The following is a 26,417-nucleotide window of genomic DNA, read 5'->3' on the forward strand; positions in this document are numbered from 1 at the left end:
AAAGCGTTTCGCTCGCAGGCAACGGCGCGCGACAACGGATTGCTTTGCACGCGGACAAATCGTCGTCGTCGTCGTCGTCGTCGACGTCCGCGTTGCGTGTACGGGTGTTCGCATTGTCGCTCGATTAGAGCAAATAACAGTGGAAAATAAGGACGTATGAATAATTCGATAATTGAACGCTTCATCAAGAGCGAGTGTGTTATTCCGCACTTAAACGACGGAATTTAATTCCGTTAGAACGCTCACGCGCACGCACTCGTACATATTGCGCGATTCGACGTCAATATATACTTCGTGTTCTTTTCCGCCGCGTAGTTCCGTTCTTGCGCTACATGTGTGGAAAATTGTTTTTAGAAAAACTTCTTTGTTGTAAACTCATCTTCTCGGTACGCGAAGAGAGCACACATGTGACAATGCACAATCGTACGATTGTTGTTGCGCGTTGTTGGAATGACGCGTGTGATGTATTTGAACGCGTGTAAATTTTGTGTATATAATATGAATTACCTGCATTTTTTAAATATATTATTTTTCTATATTGTACACATACGATATGTATATATTATACATATATTACGTGATTTATATCGCAATGTGTTATAATATATTGCGTACTAAATTTGTGCACTTGCATAATAAATTTTTGTTGTGTATTTATCAAACAAACAGGCTCACATTTACGTCATTTGTTTTGTTTTTTAAAATCATCTGTTTACAAAACAACTCGAATCGAGCGTCATCGTTTTTCATTGTTTCTTATAAATACAGTTTGATTGTAAATTATCTCTTAGAAACAATGTAACTGATGGTAAACACAAAGCAACACGATATACGCGCCGATACAAAGGCTCCGATTATCTCGAAGCAAAAAGATACGTGCGTGATTACGCTGCTCTCACAATCGCGCCGGCGTAACGGCTATCAATCATCAATAATAATCGCAAAACTGCTAGAAGTATCGTTATTGCGAACGATAATCCGTGATACTTTACGCGAGAATATGATCGCAACTGAAATTTTCGCCGTTCGCTCTCTCGAGAACGTTCGCTAAAGAGGTCGCGCCGCAAGAAAAACGCGACTTCAACGCGAACGGCCCCGCGCGCGCGCGCAATTATGCAGATTATTCCTAAGCCGCGTGAAGGATCGCGAGAGAAGCCGACGGCGTTAAACTTCTCCCTTCGTTTTCTACACATAGAAAACTTGGGAGCGCGCGCGCGGATATTCAACGCGCGCGCAGAGAGAACGCGCGTATCGCGCTTGTAAGTAAACGATAGCGACGACAAATCGCGGAAATAGATTTTGTTGCGTTTCTCGCGCGGCGACGACGACGACGACGCAACGCATGTATATATACGTCGAACGCACATTATAGAACGATGCATCTCCAAAAAGATCGATATCGCGTGTTTTCAATACAAAAAATGACATCGCGCTAAAACATAAATTTTCCCCGACGTACGACTGTGCGTGTACTGACCGCGTTTGAAGTGCTGCTTCCTTTAAAGAAATTATTTTTTTTTCTCGATGATGGTATCTCTGTTGTGTGCCTATCCTTCATTATTCTACGAATTCTATACCTTACAGCGTAATGCATAATTTATATATTCATGCTCGGAGATTACTTTGTTATAATTTTTTCTTCCCGTGTTGTGCGTGAAGCATACTTGGAGTTTTGAAAAAGGTTTGTCCACAGATCGTTCGCAGATAGCTCGAAAAGAAGTTTGTCCGTGCTTAAGAACCGTATTTACGCTTCTATAGGGCGCGCGCGTATCCTGCGCTTAATAAGATTCTCGTCGCCGACGCGCCGTGCCGAGCGGCGGCGCGGACGAGTCGTCGTCGTCGTCGTCGTCGCGACAACGGAGCACACCACGCAACACACTCACACACGCACGTACACGGAGGAAGAGGAGCAGAAGCGCAACGACGATATACACTACGCGTATCCGGATCTCGACGGGACGTCTTCCGTGTCGTGTCGCGTTCAGCGCTAATGTCGTTCCTCGCGAACAAAATTAGCGTTCTCTTTCGAATACGGCCGAATATAAAAGTGACGAGCGCGGTGTAGTGCTACGGACGCGCGCGCGCGTTCTATTTTTGTTCGGCGTCCCAGTTGCGTCCGGTATTACATGAAATTTAAGTGGGAGCCATATATTTAAATGCGATCGATCGCCGCGTTATCGCCGATAAAACCGAGCGCGCGCCGGGTCATCTTATTTTGTTCTTCATTTGAACGTGAATTCTCTTGATGCGAATTCACGTTTCAATGAAAATCTTTACAACGCGAAATTCACGCGCAGAAAGTAAATCAAATGTTGAGAGAAAGAGAGAGAGAGAGAGAGAGAGAGAGAGAGAGAGAGAAAAAAAAAAGAGAAAGAGAAATGTTGATAATAAATAGATTAACGCTATTACACTTTAATTATTAAACACACCGAGATTGCGATATCGCAAATTCTCAAATGACTTCGCTTCCGCGTCAATTATTTCTTCTCCATTAATTGCTTTTGCTCGAGGAAAAAAATTCAAACGTCCGCGTCATGTGTTCGACTGAATTTACAGTTTCAGTGAAAAACAGAGAGAGGAAGAAAAAAAAAAGTAATATTCGATATCGCCGGCGCACGTTGATGTTTATTGCGTCGGCAACACTCTGTGTTTGGAGTCATTCATGTATATCGTCGAATAAACTTCGATAGAGTTTGAACTCCGGGCCCGGTCGCTCCGCGTCCGTTGCTCGATCGGCTCGAAGTCGTCGTTCATAGAAATCTAGGCCACATTATGGATAGTTCCACATTGCGGATAGTTTATACGCGAGAGAGGTTACATGCGGCCGAGCGCGGGCACGTGATCATCCCGAATTCGAAAGTAAGTTCTCTTTCCCTGTGCGTTACGACCTCCGTGCGCAGGCTGCGATATTTAATTTACGATCACACACGTGTGACCGTCGCGCGCGCACGTTTATTAGAAAATTTGCCTCCCCACCGTAAAAACGTATCACATATTACATCGTAATATCTCTCCTACTCACATGTGTGTACTCACCCGTTAAAATCAAATTGCGTTCTTGCATCAACAGGCAATCCAAAAATATATGGAACATATATATGTATGTATACATAGATATATATATATATATATAATTAGTGTATATAGAATTCAACGTGTATATAGAAGCTCCTAAATATCGGCGTGAAGAGGTAATCACAGTCGCTGTTCCTCCGTACTCCTCTCGGTGCGTCGAAGTTGCTGCGGCGGCGGCGGCGTCGTCCAGTCGGCGATCCTCGATCGAACACTCCTGCTCAACACGTAGCGTGCGTTTAACGTGCGTGATCTCTCGGAATTATTAAAGCTCGCTGACGAAGAAGGAATGCTCGCAAATGAGCAAGAAAGAAGGAAAAAACGAGAAAGAGAAAGAGAGAGAGAGAGATACGGAGCATTACTTAATATAAAATATCAATTGATAATTAATTGCGCGTAATAGAGAAAAATAAATCACCATAAATGACGAAGAGTGAAGAAAGAGACGGGTTCGAATTTTCTCGCGCGCGAGACAAATTTCCCATAAATTAGTAAGAAAACTACCGGTTGTCTCGGCGCGCGAAACATATTGCCCTTATAAATCCCGGTTGTCACGGAACAAAATGAAAATGATCATCTGACCGACTACGTTGATCGCTATTATTAACTGTATTTTTAATTACGTTGACTCGCCGTTGTGCGAATCGCGCAACGAGTTTTTCTCGAAGAGGTACCGCGGGAGTTTTTGCGCGAGCGCATTTTCTAAAACACCAGCGGTATATACATCTGTGCTCGGATAAATCGCGCTCGTAATGGACACTCGGGATATTTAATCGCGCAGTTATGTGTGTCGCTCGGTCTCTCTTATTCTCTTTCTTTCTCTTGCACGCTCGTATCTCTCGTCACACATGTGCGTATACATTTTCTCTCTTCTTTTTCGCGAATTTTTCCGGAAAACGCGCCAACATCTCGACAGTATCTTTCTCCTAAATGCATTCGCGACAAACATGTACAACCAGCCTCGACCATTCACGCATTACTTTCGAATCGCAGATCTTCAACTTACAATACTTTCACATTTGCTGAAGATAAAAATGTACGAAACAAAATTGAGATAAAAAAAAGAAGATAATATGAAATTTTATAATAATAACGTAGAACGCGCTACGTTTCCGCGCCGTAAAACACTCAAATGCTTCTCGGTGCTGTTTGAACGGAGATCTGAAAATCGCGAACAATAGTGCTCGAACGTTTGCGTAATCCCGCCGTGGCGCAAACTTCCTCGCGTTACACATGCATTCTCGAGCGATTCCTCTCACACGTGGTTGCAAGCTCAACACATTTTCCAATTCGAAACAGTTCGCGCGCGCGCGCGATTTTACATTGTTTACGTTATATCTATGGAAATTTGCGCGCGCGTAAACTTAAATTCTCCGCATAAATTAATCCCGCCGTCACGTTGCGCCGCGCGCGCACGCTCTCATAGCGCGAGCGGCTCTGCCAACAAAGTTCGAAATTACGTCACGGTTTTATCGAAAGAGGGAGGTGCGCGTATGGGTCACTTAAATATTAGGCACGTTAATTTTCGCTCGCGTGCGGAACGTGTTCACGAGATTCAATTTTCGCGACTCCCTTCCCCCGATAACGCGGGCAGGCGTTGAAGATGATACGGTGCGATGTGTTTTTTAATTGATAGGTGTGGTACCGCTTTCTTTTTTTTTTTTTTTTTAATTAATGATCGCGATATACATGACATCAGAATCGCGGCCGTTGTTGTGAATCGAGAGCATTTATTCATCCCATCAAGTTGTAATAAATTTTGCTCGCTAATTAATCGATTCGTTTATAAACATTAATGGATTCTACGCGCCGCTGTTAAATCGAATTTATTGACATATAGATGTGCGTTCTCGCCAATATTCAAACGAAATAATGCCCGTGGAATATTTCAAAATATTGTGTCCCTTGTTTACCGGGGCTGGCTACCGATCAATAAAAAAAAAAAAAAAATAAAAAAAAAGATAAAAATATAACGGTGTTATCAGCAGAGAAAAAGCGCAATAATATTGGTGTCGATAAAGATCTTCACATGTTTAGAACATATTACATCGTGCAACATATTATAAAACACATCGGTTGTTTTTCGATCCAATAATAACAATGATAACATTAAAAACAAATCGTATTTATCTCCTCTTTCCCAAACACGCGTGTCTATCTATCTCGTAATTAACACATTTGATGTATCCACCGCAAGTGATATCTGACACAACTTTTGCTAACACGCTGTGTGTCGCTGTCAAAATTAAATCATGCATAGTTCGTAACTGCAGAAAAAAAAAACGAAAATGTCACATCAAAATTCAATTACAATCATTATTATCGTTGCAACGTCGAATAACAAAATTTAATTATACTCGTAACGTCGAGATATGCCGTCGAGATAAGAAAAGCGCAACGGAACTCTGGATTGTGCATTTCAATCCGATCTCCGAGATTGTCGACGGATATCGGAACGGATATCTGTTTGCCGAAACGTACGCAGAGAGAGAGAGAGAGAGAGAGAGAGAGAGAAAAGCGGATCCGCGCGCTCGGGTTCGATCGCGTAAATATTTATCCGGATCTTATTCGACTCTCTTATGTGCGGCTCCGTTGATATGTTTGCGATAAGAAAATAAGTCACGCGTTCGTTACGACGCCACGTGCCGCGGCGAGCGATAAAAGAATCAAACGTTCGAAGAAGTAACGTCGCCCACGTTTTGTTTACGACGACGTGCGTTTTGAGATGCGCACGGTTTACGGCAATTCCGCGACTCCGAGCATCAAATCGATTATACGTCGCGAATTAAATGCGAGATAACAGTGCCGTAATAAGCCGCAATTACGACGCGCGCGTTTGTAATAAAACCACGCCTCAAAACGGGAAGGACGCAAATATTCTCTCAAGTGCCGAGTGCGACACGTGCCAAAAGCCAGACGACAAAAAGCCGACATTGCGTGCGCGCGCGCGTGTGTGTATAAATATATATATTTATCGAGACTATAATCGTAAATTATTCCGCAAGTTCAATCCTTGGAGTAAACAGCGCGCATATGTTCTCCCTCGCGCGTGCTTTCCCCATTATAGGTGTAATAAAAAATAGAAACATGTTAATAAGATCGTAAACGCCGGAAATACACTGAATACCTGTTTCACTGAGAGCATCAATTATGTCGATGTGACGACGACGACGACACAGTCGACTGTCTGTCTGCGTTGGCGAGTCGGTGCCACGCTTTATTTAGTTTTAAAACGTTCACGTATTTTCCGCGCAAACAGATATTACAAAAAGAAAAAAAAAATAAACACTCACACGTATATATCTGTTTCATTTTATTCGCAACGCGATAGAATCCGTTTGCAACATTCACGACACTCGTTGAATACACACGTTGAGCGATATTACGCGGCTAATCCGACGAACAAGGTAAACATGCAACCTCGCGGTGCGGGGACCCGCGGTGCGTGGCAATAAAAACGAAGCGATAAACCTGTTCGCGTAAATAAAAGTTATGATTGAAAAAACGTTTCGGAAGCGCGACGAGAGAGAAAACCGGAGCGCGCGATTCCGCGTTCTGTCCGATCGTAAACGCGGCATTAAACTGGCCGTTGCTCGACTTCGTACATATATCGACTTCGACGAATCGTCTCGAACGACGATCCGTTCCATTACTCTCGAAATCGTGCGTTGTACGAGTGACAGGCGAGAGTTCTCAATCAGGAATATTTCATCACCGCATTCCACGCGAGCTCGTACTGTCAAATACCGAAAATTCATCTTCTGGTCGATTAATGTAATATATTATCGTATTGAAAAAAAATATACACATTAAATTTACATATTTAGCCGAACAGTATCTATTTTCAAAATTAACGAGATTCAAAAGAAAGACACTCGCTTCGCGATCACATGTTTTGTAAAAATAAAATCGTTTGTGTGCCGATATACGACACAAAATGCAATTTTCTACGGGAATAACATCCACTTCCTAACGAGGTTATCGATATATCTAACATATTTCCTTTTCTATTATTATATTATTTCGGACGAATGTAGCGCACGCGTGCTAATATTTGCGAACTCCTTTGACAGCTCATTTCTCTTAATAGCACCGATCTTAATATAAGTCTTCTCCGTGTGTTACCACTTCGTTGTAATGTGATGTCATTATCGAGCTTTTAAAGTGCTGACCCACGACCGATATCGCGTGCACCGGGGGAGGTGACCTAATCAATATTTCATACACCGCTCGTTTTCCATCGGGAAAGTTGTGTGTTATGTTTGGTTAATCTTTGTCGGGCGCGGATTAAACGCAAATGTTATAACTCTCCTTGCGGCGAGGATTTCGTTCTCTCAGTCGGGTGCGACTTCAAAGCGCCCGTTTATAAACCGCGCGCGAGACGACGGTATAAGAGAATTCGCCGTGAGATCTCCGACGAGAGAGTCAAAACTTTCCCTATATTGTGTGGAATAAAGAGATTTATAACGGACGCGAACTACCCGCGTATGTACTTACGTCACTGAAACGGAAATCGCCACAATGGTATATCGGGATTTGCGAGTCGCGCTCGCGCGCGCGCGCGCGCACGTATTGGAGCATTGAACTCGAACGATGGCATCGAACGAAGCCACCGGTTAACGACGTTATCCGAATTGATCGCATTACAGACAAAATACTGTACGTCGCGCAAAACGGTTTTTGCCTCGGTTGATCCCCGACGATCTTACCGATCTTCGCGTTGTGCATTAACGTCGCGAGTTACCGTATCTTAGACGCGTAGAGTACACGTGCGTACGAATTGATCAGAACGTATATTTTCCAAAAAACTATATATAGAAACTCGTATGAGTTATTTAAGAAAACAAAAAAATAAAGAAACTCTCACGTTATCGATACAACTTAAATGCACGCTGTGTAAGTCGGTTTTATTCAGCAAATTACGTATTCGTCGTGACTTAATATCGTTAGAAATTTCCCCGACACGAAAGTATCGCAATTTTATCGTCGTTTTGAATTTCCATCAACGAGCGATGTATCCGGAGCACCACCGAGAGCCGCTTTGCTCTCTCTCTCTCAACGGAAGCTCACACGCGAAATTGCCGCGAACGAGCGAACCCTCTTTTTCTCTCCATCTATCTCTCTTTCTCTCGTGAGAAGCACGAGAGACACGCTTCGCGGAGGATCCTGCGCGGACCTTATTATCTCTTCCGTGTATTCGGCCGTGCATCAGTCACGGCCGTGGAAATTACCGGCTTCCGCTCGGCGGCTCCGCGTCGTGGAAGCTGGCGTGCGGCCAGACATACATACATCCCCGGGTCTTCCCGATCGCGCGCTCTCGTCCGTGTCTCTCGCGGGGTCTATTTTCAAATTCGACTAAAACTGTGCCTGTGATTACCATACCGCGTGCCTAAGTGGCGCCGTGTCTCACAACTCGAGGTGCCGGTGCGCATCGCGTCGCAAATTCGATATATTGCGCGAAATTCCGCGTCCCGATTTCGCCGTTGACAATGCACAAACGCGCCTCCGTTGACGAAACACAGACAGAAGACGACGATAGGGTTGCGAGACGAGAGACATCGCATTGAAAACGTCGAGAAATGTCACTCCCCTGTGTGTTGTCTTCTTCGAGAAAAACACAAATTGTACGTATGTACGACGCGGTGGATACATTATTACACAATAGAATGATTGGTTTACATAATTTGTGTTATGTCACTGAGACGCATGTTACATCTGAAGCATGAGCCTAACGGACGTAAACCGTAAAAGTGAAGTATAATTTTACGACCCTAAAACACGCGATGCGGCCATTTCGTATCAATGGCGCAGAACTGATGCAGCTCGCATCTTGCAGGCTTTGCCTTGTAAAATACGCACGCGTAATTGTGCTTATCGTAAGATTTACATAAGAAAAAAGAAATATAAATTTCGTTACAGCACGTAAAACGAATCGATTTTAATTTGCATAATTACATATGTATATACGTATGAAGTTTCAATACTGATTATTTTTTCTTTATTATTCTCTCCACAATTGTTTTTGGTTCTTCTCTAAAGTGAGTCGTTCGCATAAGGTTGCGCGCGACGAGATATCATATCTACGCCACCGATATTTCTATCTCCTCGTCTAAATCCACGACGCAATCGCAAGAACACGCGTCCGCGCCGTTTCAATCACGTAGTGAAACATCCCCCGATCCACGCTCCCGTATAATAACTGAACTGTAAAAGAGATGAACACGCGAACAATTCCGAAGGACAAGCAAGACGGAAACTATACGCGAGCGAGAAGAAAGTTGCGACGCGCGCGCGTAACCTTGTTTTATTGCGCGTTTTAAAATGTCGAGCGCGCGAGTTTCCGCAACACACAAGTGAGCGAATATAAAAATACTGATGACAAGAAAAATGCGCCGCGCCGGAAGTAACGTAAAGAATAACATTATTGTACCTCAAATATTCTACGCACAGCAGTAAGAGTTTTCGATTCGTTCTGTCCAATGGTCGAGGCTGTTATAATAAACTCGAGTTACGCGTATTAACAATATTTTTGTGGTGTCGTACAAAGAGAAACCGATTAAAATCAATGTATATACATATAAACACAGCGTATTGGATATGATTTTTATCGAAAATAGACAAAATATTGCGATATTGATCCGTAAACCAATGAAAACGCAATATTATTTTTTTCATTTACAGTAAATTTTTATCAGAATTTCGTTTAAATCCAATTTGTTTCCAAGTATCACCTGTGTGTACGTGCATATTACATGTTTTAAAAGATTGAAAAAATTGACAAAAAAAAAGAAAATTTATAACCTTTCAAAACTTAATATTCAATTTTTAATATTTTTTGACAAGAAAAAAATTACCCTATACGTTTCAAATATTTAACAAAATTGATACGTTTTGATTAGTTACAAAATATCACATTTATTTATTTATTTCGAATCGTTTTCGCCAAGAAAGATATTGCAACGACACACAAAATGAATTAAATTCATTCCTTGTCTTTCTCGCATTCGAATTGATTTGTCTCGCCGGCGTGTCAGAAAGGAAATGCAATGCGGCGCGGAAGATCATCCGCAGTACAATCTACATCAATCACAAAACTGACCGCGAGACGAAAATGTCTGGTCGTCAATATCTATCAAGGCGGACATCGAAGCGCGCGCGTTCGTCACTTCGTCAACGAGCTTCCGAATCGAAAGATGCGTGACACCGCGACGACTTCTCGTCCACGTCGATCACATGAGCATGCATAAACGTCGTGCGTCGCACGTGTCACTTGTCGAACGCGTCGCGATTAAGATCGACGAAATGCACCGACATTTCGCGTCAACCACATCCGCGCCCAGCGCACAATTTTGCTGTTTTGAATCCTTGAATCACAAATCTATTGCGCGCTAAGTGTCATCGCGAATTATTATCGCCCTTTCTTTTTCACGTACAGACATTCGGCGTCGATCTTCTTCCATTCATTCACGACACACGCGAAATCGTGAGGACGCCATGTTTTTCGAACTAACCTTTAAATCACCCGCTCCCTCCTCCTGTCACTCATCGCATTCACGCGCAAATTTCAATTGATACGCAAAATTGATACGCGACACGAATGCGAACACGCGAAAAAACGTGAAAATTTTATCATCGTGAAATCAATTTTTTTCGCACACAAAACTCGAGAGCCTACTTACATCACAATGGCTCGACAAGGAGAGAGACTCCAGATTATTCGGTGAATCTATAGACAGGAGGAAGGGCATTTTACAGTATCTCTCTCTCTCTCTCTCTCAGTGCACACATACACAGACACATACACACGGACGCAGAGAGAGAAAATCCAGTCTGCTCGGTGCAATCGGACTGCTCTACCTACTTTTCGCGCCGTGGCTCCATTTCATTCGTTCGTATCCCCGGCGGCTATACAGTTACGACGCGCACCACAAGTACAGAAGGAGACACACTATATCAGGCCGACGACACTCGCGTTCAACCCCGACGACGACGTGCGCGCACGAGAGGGGGAGACAGCGACGGAATCAGCCGCGGCGTTTTTCGGGTCTCGCCGGCGTGGCAAGATCGAGAAACAAACGGAAAACCGGAGCCGAAGAAAGAACAGGAACACGCGACTCGTCTCCCTCGGCTACCAGTCGAACACTGTCAGGTGTGCGTTCTGGCGACGCGTACGTAGCCGCGCCGCGCCGCGCCACACCACCACTACCACCACCACCACCACTACCACCACCACCACTACCATCACCACCACTACTACCACATCACCACACCACTACCACTGTGCCGTCACTGCCGTCGCTAGCGGCGCGGTTGCTCTCTCACGATTCTCACTATAGAGCAGCACCGCGTTAGTCGGAAGCAACGACGGTTTATGTAAGAAAGAAGGGGGAGTACTTAGACTCGCCGATCAACCGCTCTTGGGTGCGCCCGAGTTTAAAAATAGCGCCGCACTTTGAATTTTCACCAAATTTTTCCGCAGATCGTATACAACGGGCTCTTCTTCCCGTCGTCGTCGTCGTCGTCGTCGTCGTCGTTGTTGTCGTATATAACGTGGAACTGCGTAACCACGGGTTGCAGACAAAGACGGTGAGAGAGAAAGAAAAGATTCGTGTCTGTCTGTTTTCGTTCGAATGTCTGTTTTGTTTGTATCCAAATGTCTGTTTTTCTCGGTCAGGATCGGGAAACACGCGGGAAAGAGGTCGACGTAATTCGGGATCAACACATTCTTCATTTTTTCATCAATTTTGTTTTGTATGTGAATAAAATATACATCTCTCTCTCATCTCTTGAGGTTTCGCACACGTCGATCAGATCTCCCAGAGTGTTTGCGATATTTTTTTCTTCGAGATGTGTGTACGCATTTTTAATACGACGTGTATGTATCTTAAGTTAATAATTTGTAAATGATCTAGAAATTTGTAATTTAAAGAGAGTAACGTCACAATTTGAATCTGTTGACATTAATTTTCCAAGAGAGTTCTTTGATGGTGAGGCCAGAGCTGACTTTGCGTCGCTGCGGACCTGATAATTTAGAGAAATTTCCAAACTCTCTTATACTTTCTCACACACACGCTTTGACAAATAGAAGAATTAATACATATTCATGTGCGCTTTTGCGTTGAACGAGAAGAAACATTTGTATCATATTGTTGAATGCGCGCCAACATTGTAATATCGATAAATCGCCGCTGCGCCAAGAAACGAGAGAGAGAGAGAGAGAGAGAGAGATCAATACGAAGAGCTCGCACGAAGATAACATTGAATCAGTTAGTGACATAATCCGTGGACTGTAATAAATCAACAAAAGATACGAAAGAGAGAGAGAGAGAGTTTGACCGTGTCCTCGATGTCGGGTTGTAACGATCGGTCGCGCAGAGTTTCTGTTTATATTTGCGTGCACAAAACGCGCGCGCGGTGTGTGTAAAATAAGTTATTCTCTTCTTCGTTATTGTAGTTTAAAGTCAGGATGTTCGAGCGCCGGGGAGAAGAGAGTTACGAAAAGACACGTGAAATAAAATACGAAAGAGAGAGCGCGAATTGCGAGTTGTTCTGCGTCGAAAAATATCAACAAGCTGCTGTTGTTGCTTCTCTCACGGAAATAAATGTAAACAGAAATGAGATTTATATTGCGTGCGCAACTAGGATTTAGTATTACTTTATTTAAAAAAAATTAAGTAATACTTTATTTTTTAAATAAAAGAAGTCGCTATTATCGCTGACGCTTCGATAATCAAGTTTAGAAAGTCGACGCGCAAGTGAAAGAAGCGAACGCGCTCGCCGGCATTTTTGAAACGGCAAAAGCGCGCCGCTTGGCATTCAAACGATTAATACCTACCGACGAACGGTTCTGTTTGGGTTCGGTGAAATAGAAAGATTCTTACTTATCTCGCCTTGCGCAGTGCGTGCGACCCGCGAGTGTCACAAACGTGATAAAACGGACCGACAATCGAGCGGAAATGCGCGACAATAAATTAAAGCTGACGTCTAAAATTCGTGTAAGAGCGAACGAACTGTGTACGCGCGTATTATAATTAAATAAAAATTGCAATTAAACAAAAACTTCAAAGAAGTGTACAAAAGATAATGCCGCGTTTGTGTCGCGTCTGTTCCGGCCCACACAGACCGCGTGTAATTTAAGGCGCAGATCTTCGGCTACATTTTCAGAATACAAAGCGAATCTTCGTACGCGTGCGTACGTGCGTGACATTCTGCATATCGCATGCGTAATTGACGCACGATCATACACGTTGCCGCCGAGTAAAAGAGAGTCTGGCATGCGTTCTGACCTTGCTCTCGGAAAGCGGGATAATTTGCGCAGGCGGATGCGCAACATCGTCGTCCGCGTTAGCGCGTGCGATTTGCTTCTGTAATCGGACGGGGGCTTCGGAGAATCGTGCGCTAATTGAGGAAAACGCGAGAGCGAGAGAGAAAGAAAGAAGCGTATTTTTATTTTTTTTTTTTATTTTTTTTTTTTTGCTTCTTTCTCGAAGCGCTTCCTTCGGGGAACGTCCGTCAAACGACCGGGCGAATGAACTCGGTGGTACGATCCACCCTTTATCCGAGTAATCTATTTTCGTAACGCGGTCGGGACATCTCGCTGTTATTTCAACATTTTTACGTGAATGTGACGTTTTAAATATCGGTGAGGTATCTGGCACATTCTGTGATTGTTCTTTTCAACGCTTCTCGGAGATTTAATTCATCGAAACTTTCGTTTCTCCCTTGCTCGAGGAGGTAAATTAATTAATGTTAATTCAGCGATAACAAGGAGTAGCTTGCTTCCGGATCCGCGTTAATCTTCTCGCTTTAACGCGGGCTAAGGATTAAACTTGTTGCGATCTCACAGCCTATACATGCCTCTCGCCGTGACTAAAACCACTTTCCTCCCTTTCCGTCATATGATAATAAATGTTGAGAAGGCAGTTTTCTTTTTGTTTTTGTTTCTTTTTTTTTTTTTTTTTTTTTTAAGATCGCGTAATCGTACGAAGCTTCTTTCGACGCGGAACTCCGAGCCGCCGCGCTGCTGTTTATTTACATTGCATGTAAATCCGAGCTCTGAATTAATCTTTAGAGTGCCAGGATTTTCTCGAATCCTGGAGAAACTCCAGTTTGGGAAAGAGCTTTCCCAAGCTCAGTACGTTACCCGAACGTAAAACACGATCGTATAGAAACACATTAAATCGTTTCTCTAACGCGCTATAAACGATAATTCTTCTGCTTTCTATTACCTAGAAAGCGTAATTGAATAACAACACACAAAAGGTTGTATATACTCCGCGTTTATATATAAACTCCTCGGGGCGATAAACGTGCACGTGGAACTATTAAAAACAACTAAATTTTGCAAAAGATCAATAATTACGTGAGTCGGTGTAACTTAGATGTAGAATATATATATAAAACGCGCGAAGAGCGACAACCACCCTAACGTGGAAGAAACGCACGCTTGTCTTTTGGGTTCTGAATCGTTCGGCAAACGCGCACGAGGCTTTCCGAACTTTTTTACGTGTGCACGTGTATTCGCACGCTGTCATCGGGAGCTCTCAGAACGCCGCGGCGTTGCGTGAGCACAGCGCGGCGTGTATGCGGCAGAGTCTCTCGCGGCGCGATGAATCGGGAGCGGGATAAAAGGTAACGAGAACGGCGCGGCGAGAGAAACGGTGGTGTGTGAGAAAAAGCGTCAATGGAACAAAGAAAAGCCAACCGCTCGCCGCCGAGTTGGAAGAGGAAATCGCGGTGTAATAACAATAACGCGAACGACGGGCGCGAGAGACGGGAAAATTTTTCGGACATTCCGCGAGGTTAGTAGTAGAAAATTAAAAAAAATAAAAAAAAAAGAACAAAAAGAGAACATTTTCCGCGTCGCGCCGGCTAATTTATTGTAATTCGCAAATTTCTGTTCGCGCTCATATAGCGGCGTTTCGTTAATCCGACAGACGCGTAATTCCTGGTTTAGATTATTTTGCGGATATATACGTATATATGTATATATATATATATGTACATATACGTATATACACTATTGCGCGAAGGTGGGTAAATTAATATAACGAGCGGTGTGTATAAATTCAAACGTAAAATGCGGTCTATGAGAGCCGACTGTAAATCACGTCGAATAATAAACGGAAATGGAATGTAAGAGCGCGCGCGTTGATGTTAACAGCTTTTCGCGTGCGCTGCTTCAAAGCGCGACGATGTATATAATAGATTTCAATAATCACGCTGTCCGATGTACATCGATAAACACGAAGAATAGAAACGTGCGGTAGCGTTTGACTCACCGTGCTGATGAGGGGCTGAGAATGCCGAGTGCCTGCGAGGCGACATATTAGGATGATTACCCTGGTGGCTACCCGGTGGCTGCATAGAGGATAACGCGCCTAATGGCGTGTAGGATTTGCAAGGCTGTTCTGTCTTTTGCTAATAACAAACAGATACGTGCGACCGTGGATAAAATGCACAACTCTACATTTTTGATTTTGAGAAAACAAACATGTAAAAAATTGTATTAAAACGAAAAAAAAAAAATTCTCTTCTCCAACAAGACGTCGAACAAAAACGAACTTGATTTTTAAAAAGCAACACAATTAAACAAAAAACGATAAGCTTTCGTAAAAACTGGTTTTTCTTTCACTCCCTTTGGAAGTGAGCGTCGATAAATGTCGTTTTTTGACGAAATACAGAGAAAGAACGTACTGTTTTTAAAACCAATATTCTATTGTACTGTCCCCTGGCAATATATCTACCGTTTTGTATATTTGTCTTTACAAAAGCTTGTCATGACCGCTCAATAAGTTAAAATCTGCAACTTCGAATGTGTGCGCCACGCGCGCTTTTCACAAAAACACACATACGCACGTGAAGGTGAATATTTATACAGTTAAATGAGAAACAAACATAAACAGTCTTAAATTAAACACGAACCTGATCATGAAGTTCGGTAGCCACTGCGGTGGCTGCGGTTTGAGTATGACTGGTGGAGCTGATTCTGTACTGCATACCGGCAATACTGCAAAAACCTTCGTGGTGGGTGGATCGGGTTTGATTGACGTAAACACCTTGAAAAGAATTTGTTATCATGATAAGAAGATCATTAGAGTTTTCGCACTTAAGCCACACGTGATTAATTACCAGTGATAGTGACGTCGGTGTCCTGATTAACGATGACAACTTTCTTGGATGGCTTAATAACCTCCTCCGGATCGGAACCCTGTCTGGACTTCTTCTTATCGACGTCAGAGTCATTTTGTCTACGTCTCTTAATTATCTCCACTTCCGAATCACTGGAGGAATCACTGCTGCTGCTACCACAACGATTTTTCTCGTCGGAATAGGAAGCAGCCAAAATGGCAGTGGCATTAAGACTGGCCATCCTCTTGCAAACTACCATGTCCTTCAGGTCCATTACTTCCTCGTTCTTCTTTCTTCGTTTGATCATTTTCTTCTTGCTCGGTTCAACGTTCTTTTCCTTCTCGCAGTCCTCGTCGGATGAGGACGAAGACGACGAGCTCTCCAACATATCCCAATGTTTGCCGCGTAATCCTGGCACGTTTCTCAGTTTTCTCTTGAGAACGTTCTCCTCCGTCTTGCTCTCGGTCTTCTTTTCCTTCTCTTTACGCGGCGGCGGCGGCGGCGGCTGCTGCTGCTGCTGCTCCTCCTTCTCCTCCTTCAATTTCTTCGGCTTTTCTCTCTCTTTCTCGGGTTTCGGTTTGCAAAAACCACCGAGATAGACACCACCGGTCTCATTTTCATACAGGCAGTGAACTTTAGCCAAGGCATTCAATGACGCGACCCTGTGTCGTTTTGGCGCATTCCAGAAACCAAAAAGTCGCATTCGTCGCGCACGCTCGTCCGTCGGTGAGTTAGCTCGCTCTTTGTTCTTGGCATCCTTTTGTTTGCTGCTCTTGTATTCCTCGTCGGAATCGCCTTCGGAGTCAGATTGAGATGTAACGCCACTGGCACTCTCTCCATTCATTGCCTCAACCTTCAGATCCAATTCGACCGTGTTCTCGGTACCGATCTGCTCCTGTTTGGAATTTACGGCGGACTTCGCGCTATCTTCGGAAACTTTCGGCTGTTTGTTGTTGGATTCCTCGAAAGTTACATCCTCAGATAACGCTGGTGTTTGATTATTGCTCTCGTTTTGTACCTTGACCGTCTTTCCGGTCTTCTTCGTGATCTTGCTGCTGATTTTCCCACCGCTTTTCATAGCTTTTTTATTATCCTGCAGTTTCGAACCGTCCTCTTTAGCTTTCTCGAAATCCTCTTCAATTTCGCTCTTAATATTGCTCACTTCCGGCTCTTGACAAGCTTCATCCTTGTTCACGATCTTTTTAGATTCGGTTGAAACTTCTTCCGTTTCCTTCAATTCGATCTTCTTTTTGGCCATGATTTTCTCCGTTATGGTCTTGAGCTTATCCTCTCTTTTCAGAACAGCACTGATCTTCGAGTGTTTCGGGGGCAACTTGGCTTTCATGTGTTTAGCCAATTTCGGTTTCTTCTCTTGCGAAGCTTTACTCTTGGCGACGCTGCTGCTCTTTTTCTTCGCTTTCTTCGCCACATCTTCGTCCTCGCTCATTTCTTCGTCTTTCTCCGGCTTGACTAATTTAATTTTCTTGTCCACTAATCTTTTAACTACCGATAAATGAGGCTTCTTTGTCAAGACTGTTTTTCTCGTAATGCCCTTATTCTGACCTTGTTTTGCTTTGGAATCCTTTTTTGTTTTAGCGGGTGAAACTTTGTTGCTTGCCGCATCTTTTTCCGGAATTTTCTTGCGATCGGATTTTTTGTCTTTCACGGTGGAATTCTTAGACACCGACTTGACATCGGATTTAATCAGCTTCAAGTCTTTTTTCTTCTCATCCTTGCCTTTCTTTTTATTGGCCGTAGAGAATGCATCGATCTTTTCTTCAAGCGCATCTTTATCCTCTGTAGTGTTTAAAGTTATGGCATCTTCCACGCTCGCATTATCGTCCAATTTTACATTCTTCTTTTTCTCATCCGTTTTCTCAATTTTCTTCTTGTTGTCCACAGACTGTTTTTCCAATTTTGCCTTATCTTCACATTTTTGTACCTTTTTCTTATCTACAAGTTCTTGATTCACATCTTCCGTATTTGTTTTATCGTCACCTTTTTCTGTTTTCTTCTCTTCGACTTTGTCGCAGTCCTTGTTTACCTGTTTCTTCTTCTCGTCCGGTTTGTCAGATCGCTCCTTCTTCTTGTCTTCCATTTTCTTCTTGTCGTCGACCTTTTTTTTCTCCTCTACTTTCTCCAATTTTTTCTTTTCGCTGTCCATTTTCTTCTTTGCATCTTCCAGTTTGTCATTTTTCTTTGATTTCTTGTCCTTTCTCACATCGGGCATGGTCTTTTCTGTAATTGTGCGACGTTTTTTTGCGATTGTTGGCGTTTTAGTTGCCTTTTTGGCAACAACAGCCTTTTTCTGTGGCTTCATCATAAGTTTTATTCTTTACATTTTCAAATTGATAAAAATACGCTTGAAGTTCGCAAATGTCCAATGTTAATTCTCACAACTACCTAACTGCCATTGTAGATTTTAATAATCGCGACACGGCTCGCAAATTGTTGAGTTTTATCTGCGAACAATTTTAAAATTCCAACACCTGCATCAAATCTCAATAAATGCAACGGCAAATGTTTATTTATTTGCGCAATTCGAACAAGTAAACACATTTATTAATTCATTAGAAGCGTACCATACTTTTCGTGTTTATTTATTTGTGTATTTTACACAATATTGTGACTTGAAAAGCGCGATAAAATTATTTATTTGATTTTTTCTTTTTTTTTTTGTTTTTTTTTTTTTTGTTTTTCACAAAAACGAGCACGAAAAGGAACGTTCGCAGATATTCGGTGTTACGAGGATTGCGCTACGTTTTTTCTTTTTTTGTTTTTTATCAACGTGTAATAAAAACGTGTACGTATTACAATAGCGCGATAAAACGACACGCGAATACACGAGAATCCGGGGCATCCGCGAGAACGCGACGACGGAAATTGTAACAATACTCCACTAGCGAGAATCCGCCTCGTACGGTGTCGAGTAAAACGCGCGCACTCTCATCGACTTGTTGACAAATCGATCCCTTTAAATCTCGTTGCGTCCGTTGCGATTCGACTCCACAACGGATATGGGAGTCGTGCGATAAATAATCAACCGCAAAAACGTTGCAAACCGCGTCCGGGAATCGACGATTTTTCTCGCGTTGCGCTCCGAGATTTGCGCAACGACGTTCGGCACAACACACGAGACGGCGTAACAAAGATGCTCGTGCAACTACGCACGGAGGCGTACCGAGAAGACGACGACAGACGGCACCGAGAAAGAGAGACAGAGAGAGAGAGAGAGAGGGAGAGGGAGAGAAAGAACAAACCACGCACCCACGAGAAAACTCGGTTGCGACGTGCACCACAGGACGGGCAGCACGCCCTTTTAAAAAACGACCGCGGCACGAACGGACGGCCACAAGTGGCCCTGACAAGCGTGTGCGAGAGAGCGAGAGGGCCGCAACCTGCTGATCGATCAATCGTCGCACGCGGAGAAATCTCACGGACGGCGGATCGCGCAGCGGCGGACGCGATCGCGACACAACGCGAGATATACGGACGCGTCGTCGCAATTATATTCGCACAACACGTTCTTCCTGCAACGGAGGAGCGAGAAACGCGGGAACGAAATGCGGTATCGACGAGAAGTCGGAACGGCAGCAGCAGGCGGCAGAGGCGCCAGTAACGAGATGTCGTGTTTACCTCTCGGCGAGCCCTTTCGTCGGCTGCGCTCGGCCCGCGAACGCTTTTTTAAAACGGCGACCTCGTAGCAGCACTGTGTGCGGATTTCGCTGGCAGTGGCGACGACGACGACGACGACGGCCTCCAAATCCTGTCCGTGCGGCTTCCCGGTGGAACGCGCGACCGCGAGCAACGACGAGAGGCCTTACCCGGCGGAAGTTCGACGGCCCTTTTCCGCGCGGTCTATCGCGAAACTGGCAATCTCGTGTCGCGCTGCGCGCACCACGCACGACGTCCCTGCCCTTTTACCGTAGCCTCGACGGCCATTTTCTTCCTCGCGCCTCACCCCCACTCCTCCCGCTGAAGCCCGCTGTCACGTATGTCGGAGACGCATCGCCCCAACGCCGGAAGAGAGCAGCACTTACCAGTTCTCGTGTTACCGTTTTGCTTGCACGTGTCTACCAACAATTTATGCGCGTCCGTAAAATGATACACGAGGTCCTTAACAGGACCTGCGCGAGCTAGGGGAGCAATCAATTTACCAAACAAACGCACAATTGTCGCACGTTTGACGAAATGCGCGTGCAAGAAAGATGATATCGCGAAGATGATTCCAATTGTTCCTCAGATCTGCGGAAGCGCATGGACGTTAACGAACATTCGCTGTTCTCCGAGACACTCGCGCACGATTTTCGTGATTTCACTTTTCGGCGACAAAAATCTCATGTCTTGTTGTTTCGCACACAAGAAACAATTATCGCGCACCACCTCACATTTAATTTTATACCGCAATAAAGCACGGGACCGATTCGAACGCGACTCCACTAGTCACTATAGCGCGTTCCAAGATGGCGGATCTCGAAGAGCGATATACGATTCTCGACGCGAGTGATCGATACATTTCTATCTACATTCTACCACATGTATATATACGTATACGTATACACGTCCTTCGTCACAATGTTCTCCAGTTTTGTTTGGCTCTTTTTATAAAGCACGTTGAAGCGGTGGAAGGGATGCGCGCAACAGCAGCAAGTTCATGCGGTTAGAACTCGCGCTGCTGTTGTGCGCATCCTCTCTCCGCCGTTTCAGCATGCCGTCGCCGTAAGAGAGCCAAAATTTGCAAAATCGAGAACACTGCTTCGTTATGATCTCACAGTGGTTTTAGTTTTGTGTTTGATCGTATGTTAAAAATTTTTTCAACAAAACAATGGAGTGCGTGGTGGCAAATGTGGACAATATGCAATTTGACATCGAGATCGCTCTTGGTGAACAATTTGGAGCTCTTCCGTTACCATTTACCGGCATGGACAGTATGTTCTCTTACGTTTTGAGGTTAACTGTGTTCTCCGTGATGTTGTTCCATCACATACACACATACACACACTTGTATTTTGTATATATTATTTATTTTCTATCTGTATGTAATATTTGTACTTATAAAGGAGACAAATGACAACACAATGAGGTAAAAAAAAAAAAAAGTGGAAATTTTTCTGAATTTTTCTATTGCGAATCTGTAGGTGAGTTCGCGTTAGAGCGCGTAAGCGTTCAAAGTGAACGCATCCTGTATGTTATAGAAAAACTACATTTTTTCCTGAATTATACTTATTTACATGAGTTTAATTTTACACTTTGTGTGCGTAGAAGTGTGATATTTATTATAAAAAAAAAAAAAAAAAAAAACAGGTTTATTTTAAGTGAAACAAATTCAAGTCACAAATTACTTTCCTTGTTTTACAGAATCGATCGCAGCAGTATGTCAATTTTATCCCAAAGGTTCTTGTAACAAAGGAGCGTCATGTCCATTTAGACATGTACGGGGTGATCGTACAATAGTATGTAAACATTGGCTGAGAGGTCTTTGTAAAAAGGGTGATCAATGTGAATTCTTACACGAATATGATATGACAAAAATGCCAGAATGTTACTTTTATTCTAGATTTAGTAAGTGACCCATTAATTATTCTTATTTATTTTTTCGCTGATACTTTAGGAGATAGAAATATTCACAAACAATGTGATTTATCACAGATGCATGCCATAACAAGGAGTGTCCGTTCTTGCACATCGATCCAGAGACTAAAGTCAGAGATTGTCCGTGGTATGATCGTGGATTCTGTAGGCACGGGCCACTGTGCAGGCATCGGCATGTGAGACGAGTTTTGTGTATGGCTTATCTAGCTGGTTTTTGTCCAGAAGGACCGAATTGCAAATTCATGCAGTAAGTACACATAGAACAGATGCTATATCATACTAATCTATTTGCATTGTCTGTGTGTGCAACTTGCGATCTTCCTTTTCAGTCCGAGATTTGAATTGCCAGCGGTGCAAGACATGCAGCCGAAGGAAGGCAAAAAGATAATGATAACTTGTCACTTCTGCGGAGAAGGTGGTCACAAAGCGATTTATTGTAACAAGATGCCACCCGATGTACGAGAACAAGCACAAGTCAGACAAGAAATAGACGGTACCGCTCATACGACACATCACAACGGTCCGCCGCAACCTCGAGGTCCACAAAAGCCGCTCGAGGAAGTGACTTGCTACAAGTGCGGACAGAAAGGACATTATGCCAATAAATGTCCGAAGGGTCACTTGGCCTTTTTAAGTCACGCGCATACTAGTGGCAGTGGTGGACAGAATCCGAATTATAGGAGATAAATTTTTTTTCTGTATTTTTATTAATGTAACATAGATAGTATAATGCTACTTTATCTCATTATTAATTATCTATAAAAATTTTCTACTCTCATACAATAAAATAGTTTTTCATACATAACGTGTCGATCTACGTCCTTAGGGATCGCATTCTCGGCAATTTATCGGCACTCCCGTGCTTTTTCTTTTCTTTTTTTGTGATATAATATAGCACCAATATAAGTAACAAGTAATATAAAAGGTGGAAAAGCAGTGTATATAAGCGGGTGTATGTGCTTTAATGCTAAATCTGTCATTAAACTATAACAAATAGAAGTGTTCCTCGTTTCACAAATTATATAAGTTTAAGTAAGTATAGCTTTCAGTTCTGTTCCTGTATTGTAAGTTGCACATTTCAGTTATTGCTACATCTTGATATTTTCTTCGATACAAGATGTTATAAAAAGATATATATATATATTATATATATGTATATATGTATACTATAGCGGTTAGTTACATACTGTGTGGATAAAACTTGTATACGATCTGGCGGGAAGACACACTTCACTGGTTACAACTAACACTTCATTGGCTTCTTTGAGAGTTTGCTAAGTGGAATATTAACTTTTATACTCACTTTCTTGCATATGTACTTAAAGATTGAACAATAGCGTAGGAGAGATGTCAAAACGTCATAAAAAAACATGTGCTTTTTCAACCATCAAACCATGACAAGCACGTTTTTTTTTTCATTGCAAAACAAAACAATTTTTAGTTGTTTAAAATTATTATATCGCGCGCATTTTACGATCAAGAACGTAGCGTTTAATAGATAAAATTGCAACGAGCATCAACTTTTGCACACCCAAACAATTTTATATCGATAATTGCAACAAAAAAAACAATGTATTCTCAATAAATTTCTTCGAGAATACGTCTTATCATGTTGTATTGTCGATAACTTCAACGTAATTGGCAGGAAATAGTCCGTAAGTCCCATCGGGTCCGAGCCCTTGCCACCAGCCTTCGTCTATAGCGTCTATATGCGTAATTATATCTCCAGGATCGAAAGTAATCTCCGTATCGTCGGCGGCTTGATAATCGTACAAAGCTCTAGCTTTCATTCCCTCGTTGTTAGGGTCGAAGTATAGATAAGGACCGTCCAATTGATTATACAATTCGCTTTCGGTAATCTGCTCCTTAGCTTCCACCTGTTCGGCTTCCGGTTGCGGATTCACAATTGTTTTCGATTCCTGCTCGATTGTTTGAGACTGAGGCACTGTAGACGAGGTCGTAAGTGTTTCTACACTTGCAAGGTTTTCTCTTTCTTTTACTTCCGGCTGATCCTTTATCTGAGTTTCCTCCAACGCTTTTCTCACAGACTCCACGTGATTGTTCTTGGGTACGAATTGTTGTTGTTGTTGTTGTTGTTGAATCGAACCCGTCTTCATTTGGCCGGCGGCCGAATTCTTCTCGAATATCGCTCGTGCGTTAATTGTTCTCTGAGCTATCAACTGTTGCGTCTCTTTACTTCTCTGCCTTCGTAATTCTTCGCTTCGCGATTTATGATCGTCTTCGACGTCATTGCTAAAATTTTGATCGGCTAACTGATTGCGCAAGTTGTTTACGTCTTCCGCACGCTGTTCGGCCAACTTCTGCCGCGCGATTGAATTTTCCTTGGCGGTTACCTGATGAGAAAAGAATTTTCACAAATGTTGCACGTGTAATCTGATATGATTCTGATAAACGATTACAACATACCTTTTGTTCGCGTAGTTGTGTTTCCTTTTCTTCACGAGCTCTAATTTCTTGTTCTATCTTCTGTCGTTCTTTTTCTTGACGAAGTCGTTCTTGCTCCAGTCTCTTTTTCTCTTCCATTTCTTCCTTCTGCCAAAACTGATCTCTTTCCGTTGCGTTTATCTCTTGTTCAGGAATTACTCTGCGAAAAAAGTATTTGTTAATCATCATGAACAGCGTTGTAATCTAGTGTTTACAATTGCAAGCATTAAAAACAAAACAAAAAAATGTAAAAATCTCACGAAATAAATACACACATACCTGCGATATGTTGTTCCAATAGGACCTGTGTGTCCTTCATTTTCACCGCGAGGTTCATTAAATTTATACGCGGAAGCTGTTGCTCGGGCAAGCTTTTCCATAACTACATCTACTTCTACATCATCCTCAGAACGCGCGGTGATTGTTATATGTGCTCCTTTTAATAATCGCTCCACATCTCTGATGTGATTGGCGCATGTTCCTTTCCTAACGATTGGAGCACCTTCTCCTTGCTGTAGAAAAACATTTTTGAAAATTACACACAAAAACATTTCTACAAAGTTACATGCTATTTATATCGAAGTTGTACATGTCTTTTCTTTTTTATTCCAAGGTACGTGGAATATGTAAAAAACTGATATTTGTGTTATCTTTAAAATTACTTTAAACTCACCCAATTAATAAGCAAACACTTAGGTAGACTTGTTTTAGTGTCGATAACTCTACAAAATGCATACATGATGTGAGTGCTGTTCAATCGATCTATCATCTCTTCCAACCCACCATTTCCCGTTCCTACCACTTTCAAATTATTTGTCTGTCCTTCATATCCGAATATGGCCCTGTAAATCAGAAAAGCATACATTTGTTATCATTTCTAATTCTTCTTTTGCTTACGTAGTACATAAACAAACTTTTACAGAACACACACTTATTATATTTGTGAAAATTATACTTGTAAACACTCACAAGGTCAACAAGAATCTTAAGCGCATATAAAAATAAAAACACAATAGCGTGCTAAATATTATTTGTGTACTACTATATTACATTAAATTTTGTTTACTTTAATCACAAGTAGCGATTTATAAAACTTAAAAGACTCAAATAATAACAAGTAATGAATAACAAATATTTCTTATATATTTTTTTATTCAGTAAGAACAAAAATTATTCGCATATCCGTGTTCTTTTATCGCTGAAGTGCGACAGTCGTCTAAGTAGTTCGAATCGATAAGAAACGATAACGCTTATCATCAGCTCGATGTTTACGTGAAACAATACACTTCGCAAAAAATAAACACAACTATTCCGACTCGAGATTGCAGGTCCGACGAGGACGAAAGACAACCGGCTAATTTAATATCAGCCTGTACGTGTAGGTGCATGTGAAAGTTGCCTCGTGTATATAAGCCGGAGTTGATAAATCGCAACGCACGAGCAAACTTAAATCTTAAACGCATCACCTACCAGTTAGTAGGCACTTTCTCGTCCACCACGCTCTGCCAGGCGGCCACGAGGGCGTCTCTGTTTTTCGTCAGATCAATTGACATGTTTTCACGCCGGATCAATTCATAACAATTTCGACCGTATTACGTGTGTACTTTACGACGACGGTGTAATCGGCGCGACCGCAAAACCAGTCAGCGTCACACGCGCATCGCCACTCGAGGAGCGAGTGTCAACGCCCTACCTGCAACCAACCGCTTAATCGCGTGGTGTCCCTAGCATTGTCACCGCTCTGTCTTCTAAGATTTTTTAAGCACATTTGAATTAAATGTTTATTAATTTGTTTCGTTATCAAACGTAAGTAGATATATTATTATTCGGTCGCAAAAATGCTTCTCGACGACGTGTTGTTGCCGATTTTATGGAATTATGTTGTTTACTTTATTCTCGTAAAGAAACATATGTATTTCGCTTATATAAAATTGAGATGAGAATTTTTTAAAACTTCAATAATAATAAGTTGTAAAGCAACTATGTGAATTACTATCAGGTGTTTATATTTCGCAGTTTCTCAAAATTGAGCGGATATTTATGGATATTCGTAAAAACAATCAATGCAATTAATGAAGATCAGACCTTTACTTCACAATATATATTTCGTTACCAATAATAACGCACGCAAGTTTAATAAAAAAAAAAAACATTTAACGTTGGCACGCAACGGTTGA

The 26,417-nt window shown here is 42.5% G+C and overlaps 3 protein-coding genes across 5 annotated transcripts in view; 1 reads left to right on the forward strand and 2 right to left on the reverse strand.

Moving 5' to 3' along the window:
• LOC109857495 overlaps nt 1–19,973 on the reverse strand; it is a 100,141-nt gene extending 80,168 nt beyond the window's left edge. The window contains exons 1-4 of one of the 2 annotated variants that reach the window (XM_020433836.1): nt 19,840–19,973; nt 16,204–18,665; nt 15,997–16,130; nt 15,354–15,492 (exon numbers count right to left, since the gene is read on the reverse strand). In XM_020433836.1, coding sequence (XP_020289425.1) covers nt 15,354–15,492; nt 15,997–16,130; nt 16,204–18,526 — 2,596 coding nt within the window. In that variant the 5' untranslated portion in view covers nt 18,527–18,665; nt 19,840–19,973. Of the gene's footprint in view, nt 1–15,353; nt 15,493–15,996; nt 16,131–16,203; nt 18,666–19,103; nt 19,554–19,839 lie in introns of those variants that run through there. The other variant, XM_020433837.1, reaches the window with a different exon arrangement.
• A 128-nt stretch (nt 19,974–20,101) lies between these two features.
• Nucleotides 20,102–22,496, forward strand: LOC109857505 (cleavage and polyadenylation specificity factor subunit 4). The gene is made up of 4 exons (XM_020433851.1): nt 20,102–21,131; nt 21,562–21,765; nt 21,853–22,042; nt 22,125–22,496. The coding sequence occupies exons 1-4, from the start codon at nt 21,029–21,031 to the stop codon at nt 22,480–22,482; spliced, it is 855 nt and encodes a 284-aa protein (XP_020289440.1). The 5' UTR covers nt 20,102–21,028; the 3' UTR covers nt 22,483–22,496.
• A 46-nt stretch (nt 22,497–22,542) lies between these two features.
• On the reverse strand, nt 22,543–26,200 carry LOC109857503 (drebrin-like protein). Of its 2 annotated transcripts, none has more exons than XM_020433849.1 (5): nt 25,210–25,434; nt 24,914–25,082; nt 24,520–24,752; nt 24,223–24,400; nt 22,543–24,149 (listed from the first exon to the last, which is right to left on the reverse strand). In XM_020433849.1, the coding sequence occupies exons 1-5, from the start codon at nt 25,233–25,235 to the stop codon at nt 23,403–23,405; spliced, it is 1,353 nt and encodes a 450-aa protein (XP_020289438.1). In that variant the 5' UTR covers nt 25,236–25,434; the 3' UTR covers nt 22,543–23,402. The 2 variants fall into 2 exon arrangements, with proteins under 2 accessions (XP_020289438.1, XP_020289437.1); XM_020433848.1 differs by lacking the exon at nt 25,210–25,434 and adding an exon at nt 25,711–26,200 and having other exon boundaries at nt 22,545–24,149.
• Between the last annotated feature and the right edge of the window lie 217 nt (nt 26,201–26,417).

This window comes from Pseudomyrmex gracilis, unplaced genomic scaffold (assembly GCF_002006095.1).
Source record: "Pseudomyrmex gracilis isolate BER0280 unplaced genomic scaffold, ASM200609v1 scaffold_161, whole genome shotgun sequence".
NCBI lineage: Eukaryota > Metazoa > Arthropoda > Insecta > Hymenoptera > Formicidae > Pseudomyrmex > Pseudomyrmex gracilis.

What these genes read in the sequence shown, in the direction of transcription:
- LOC109857505 (XM_020433851.1), top strand. Translation starts at nt 21,029, where the DNA reads ATGGAGTGCGTGGTGGCAAATGTGGACAATATGCAATTTGACATCGAG. An exon ending in ACCATTTACCGGCATGGACA is followed by an intron (nt 21,132 to 21,561) that starts GTATGTTCTCTT and finishes CTTGTTTTACAG; the next exon opens with AATCGATCGCAGCAGTATGT. An exon ending in TTACTTTTATTCTAGATTTA is followed by an intron (nt 21,766 to 21,852) that starts GTAAGTGACCCA and finishes GATTTATCACAG; the next exon opens with ATGCATGCCATAACAAGGAG.
- LOC109857503 (XM_020433848.1), bottom strand. Translation starts at nt 25,793, where the DNA reads ATGTCAATTGATCTGACGAAAAACAGAGACGCCCTCGTGGCCGCCTGG. An exon ending in AGTGTTTGCTTATTAATTGG is followed by an intron (nt 24,753 to 24,913) that starts GTGAGTTTAAAG and finishes GTTTTTCTACAG; the next exon opens with CAAGGAGAAGGTGCTCCAAT. An exon ending in ATTGGAACAACATATCGCAG is followed by an intron (nt 24,401 to 24,519) that starts GTATGTGTGTAT and finishes CTTTTTTCGCAG; the next exon opens with AGTAATTCCTGAACAAGAGA.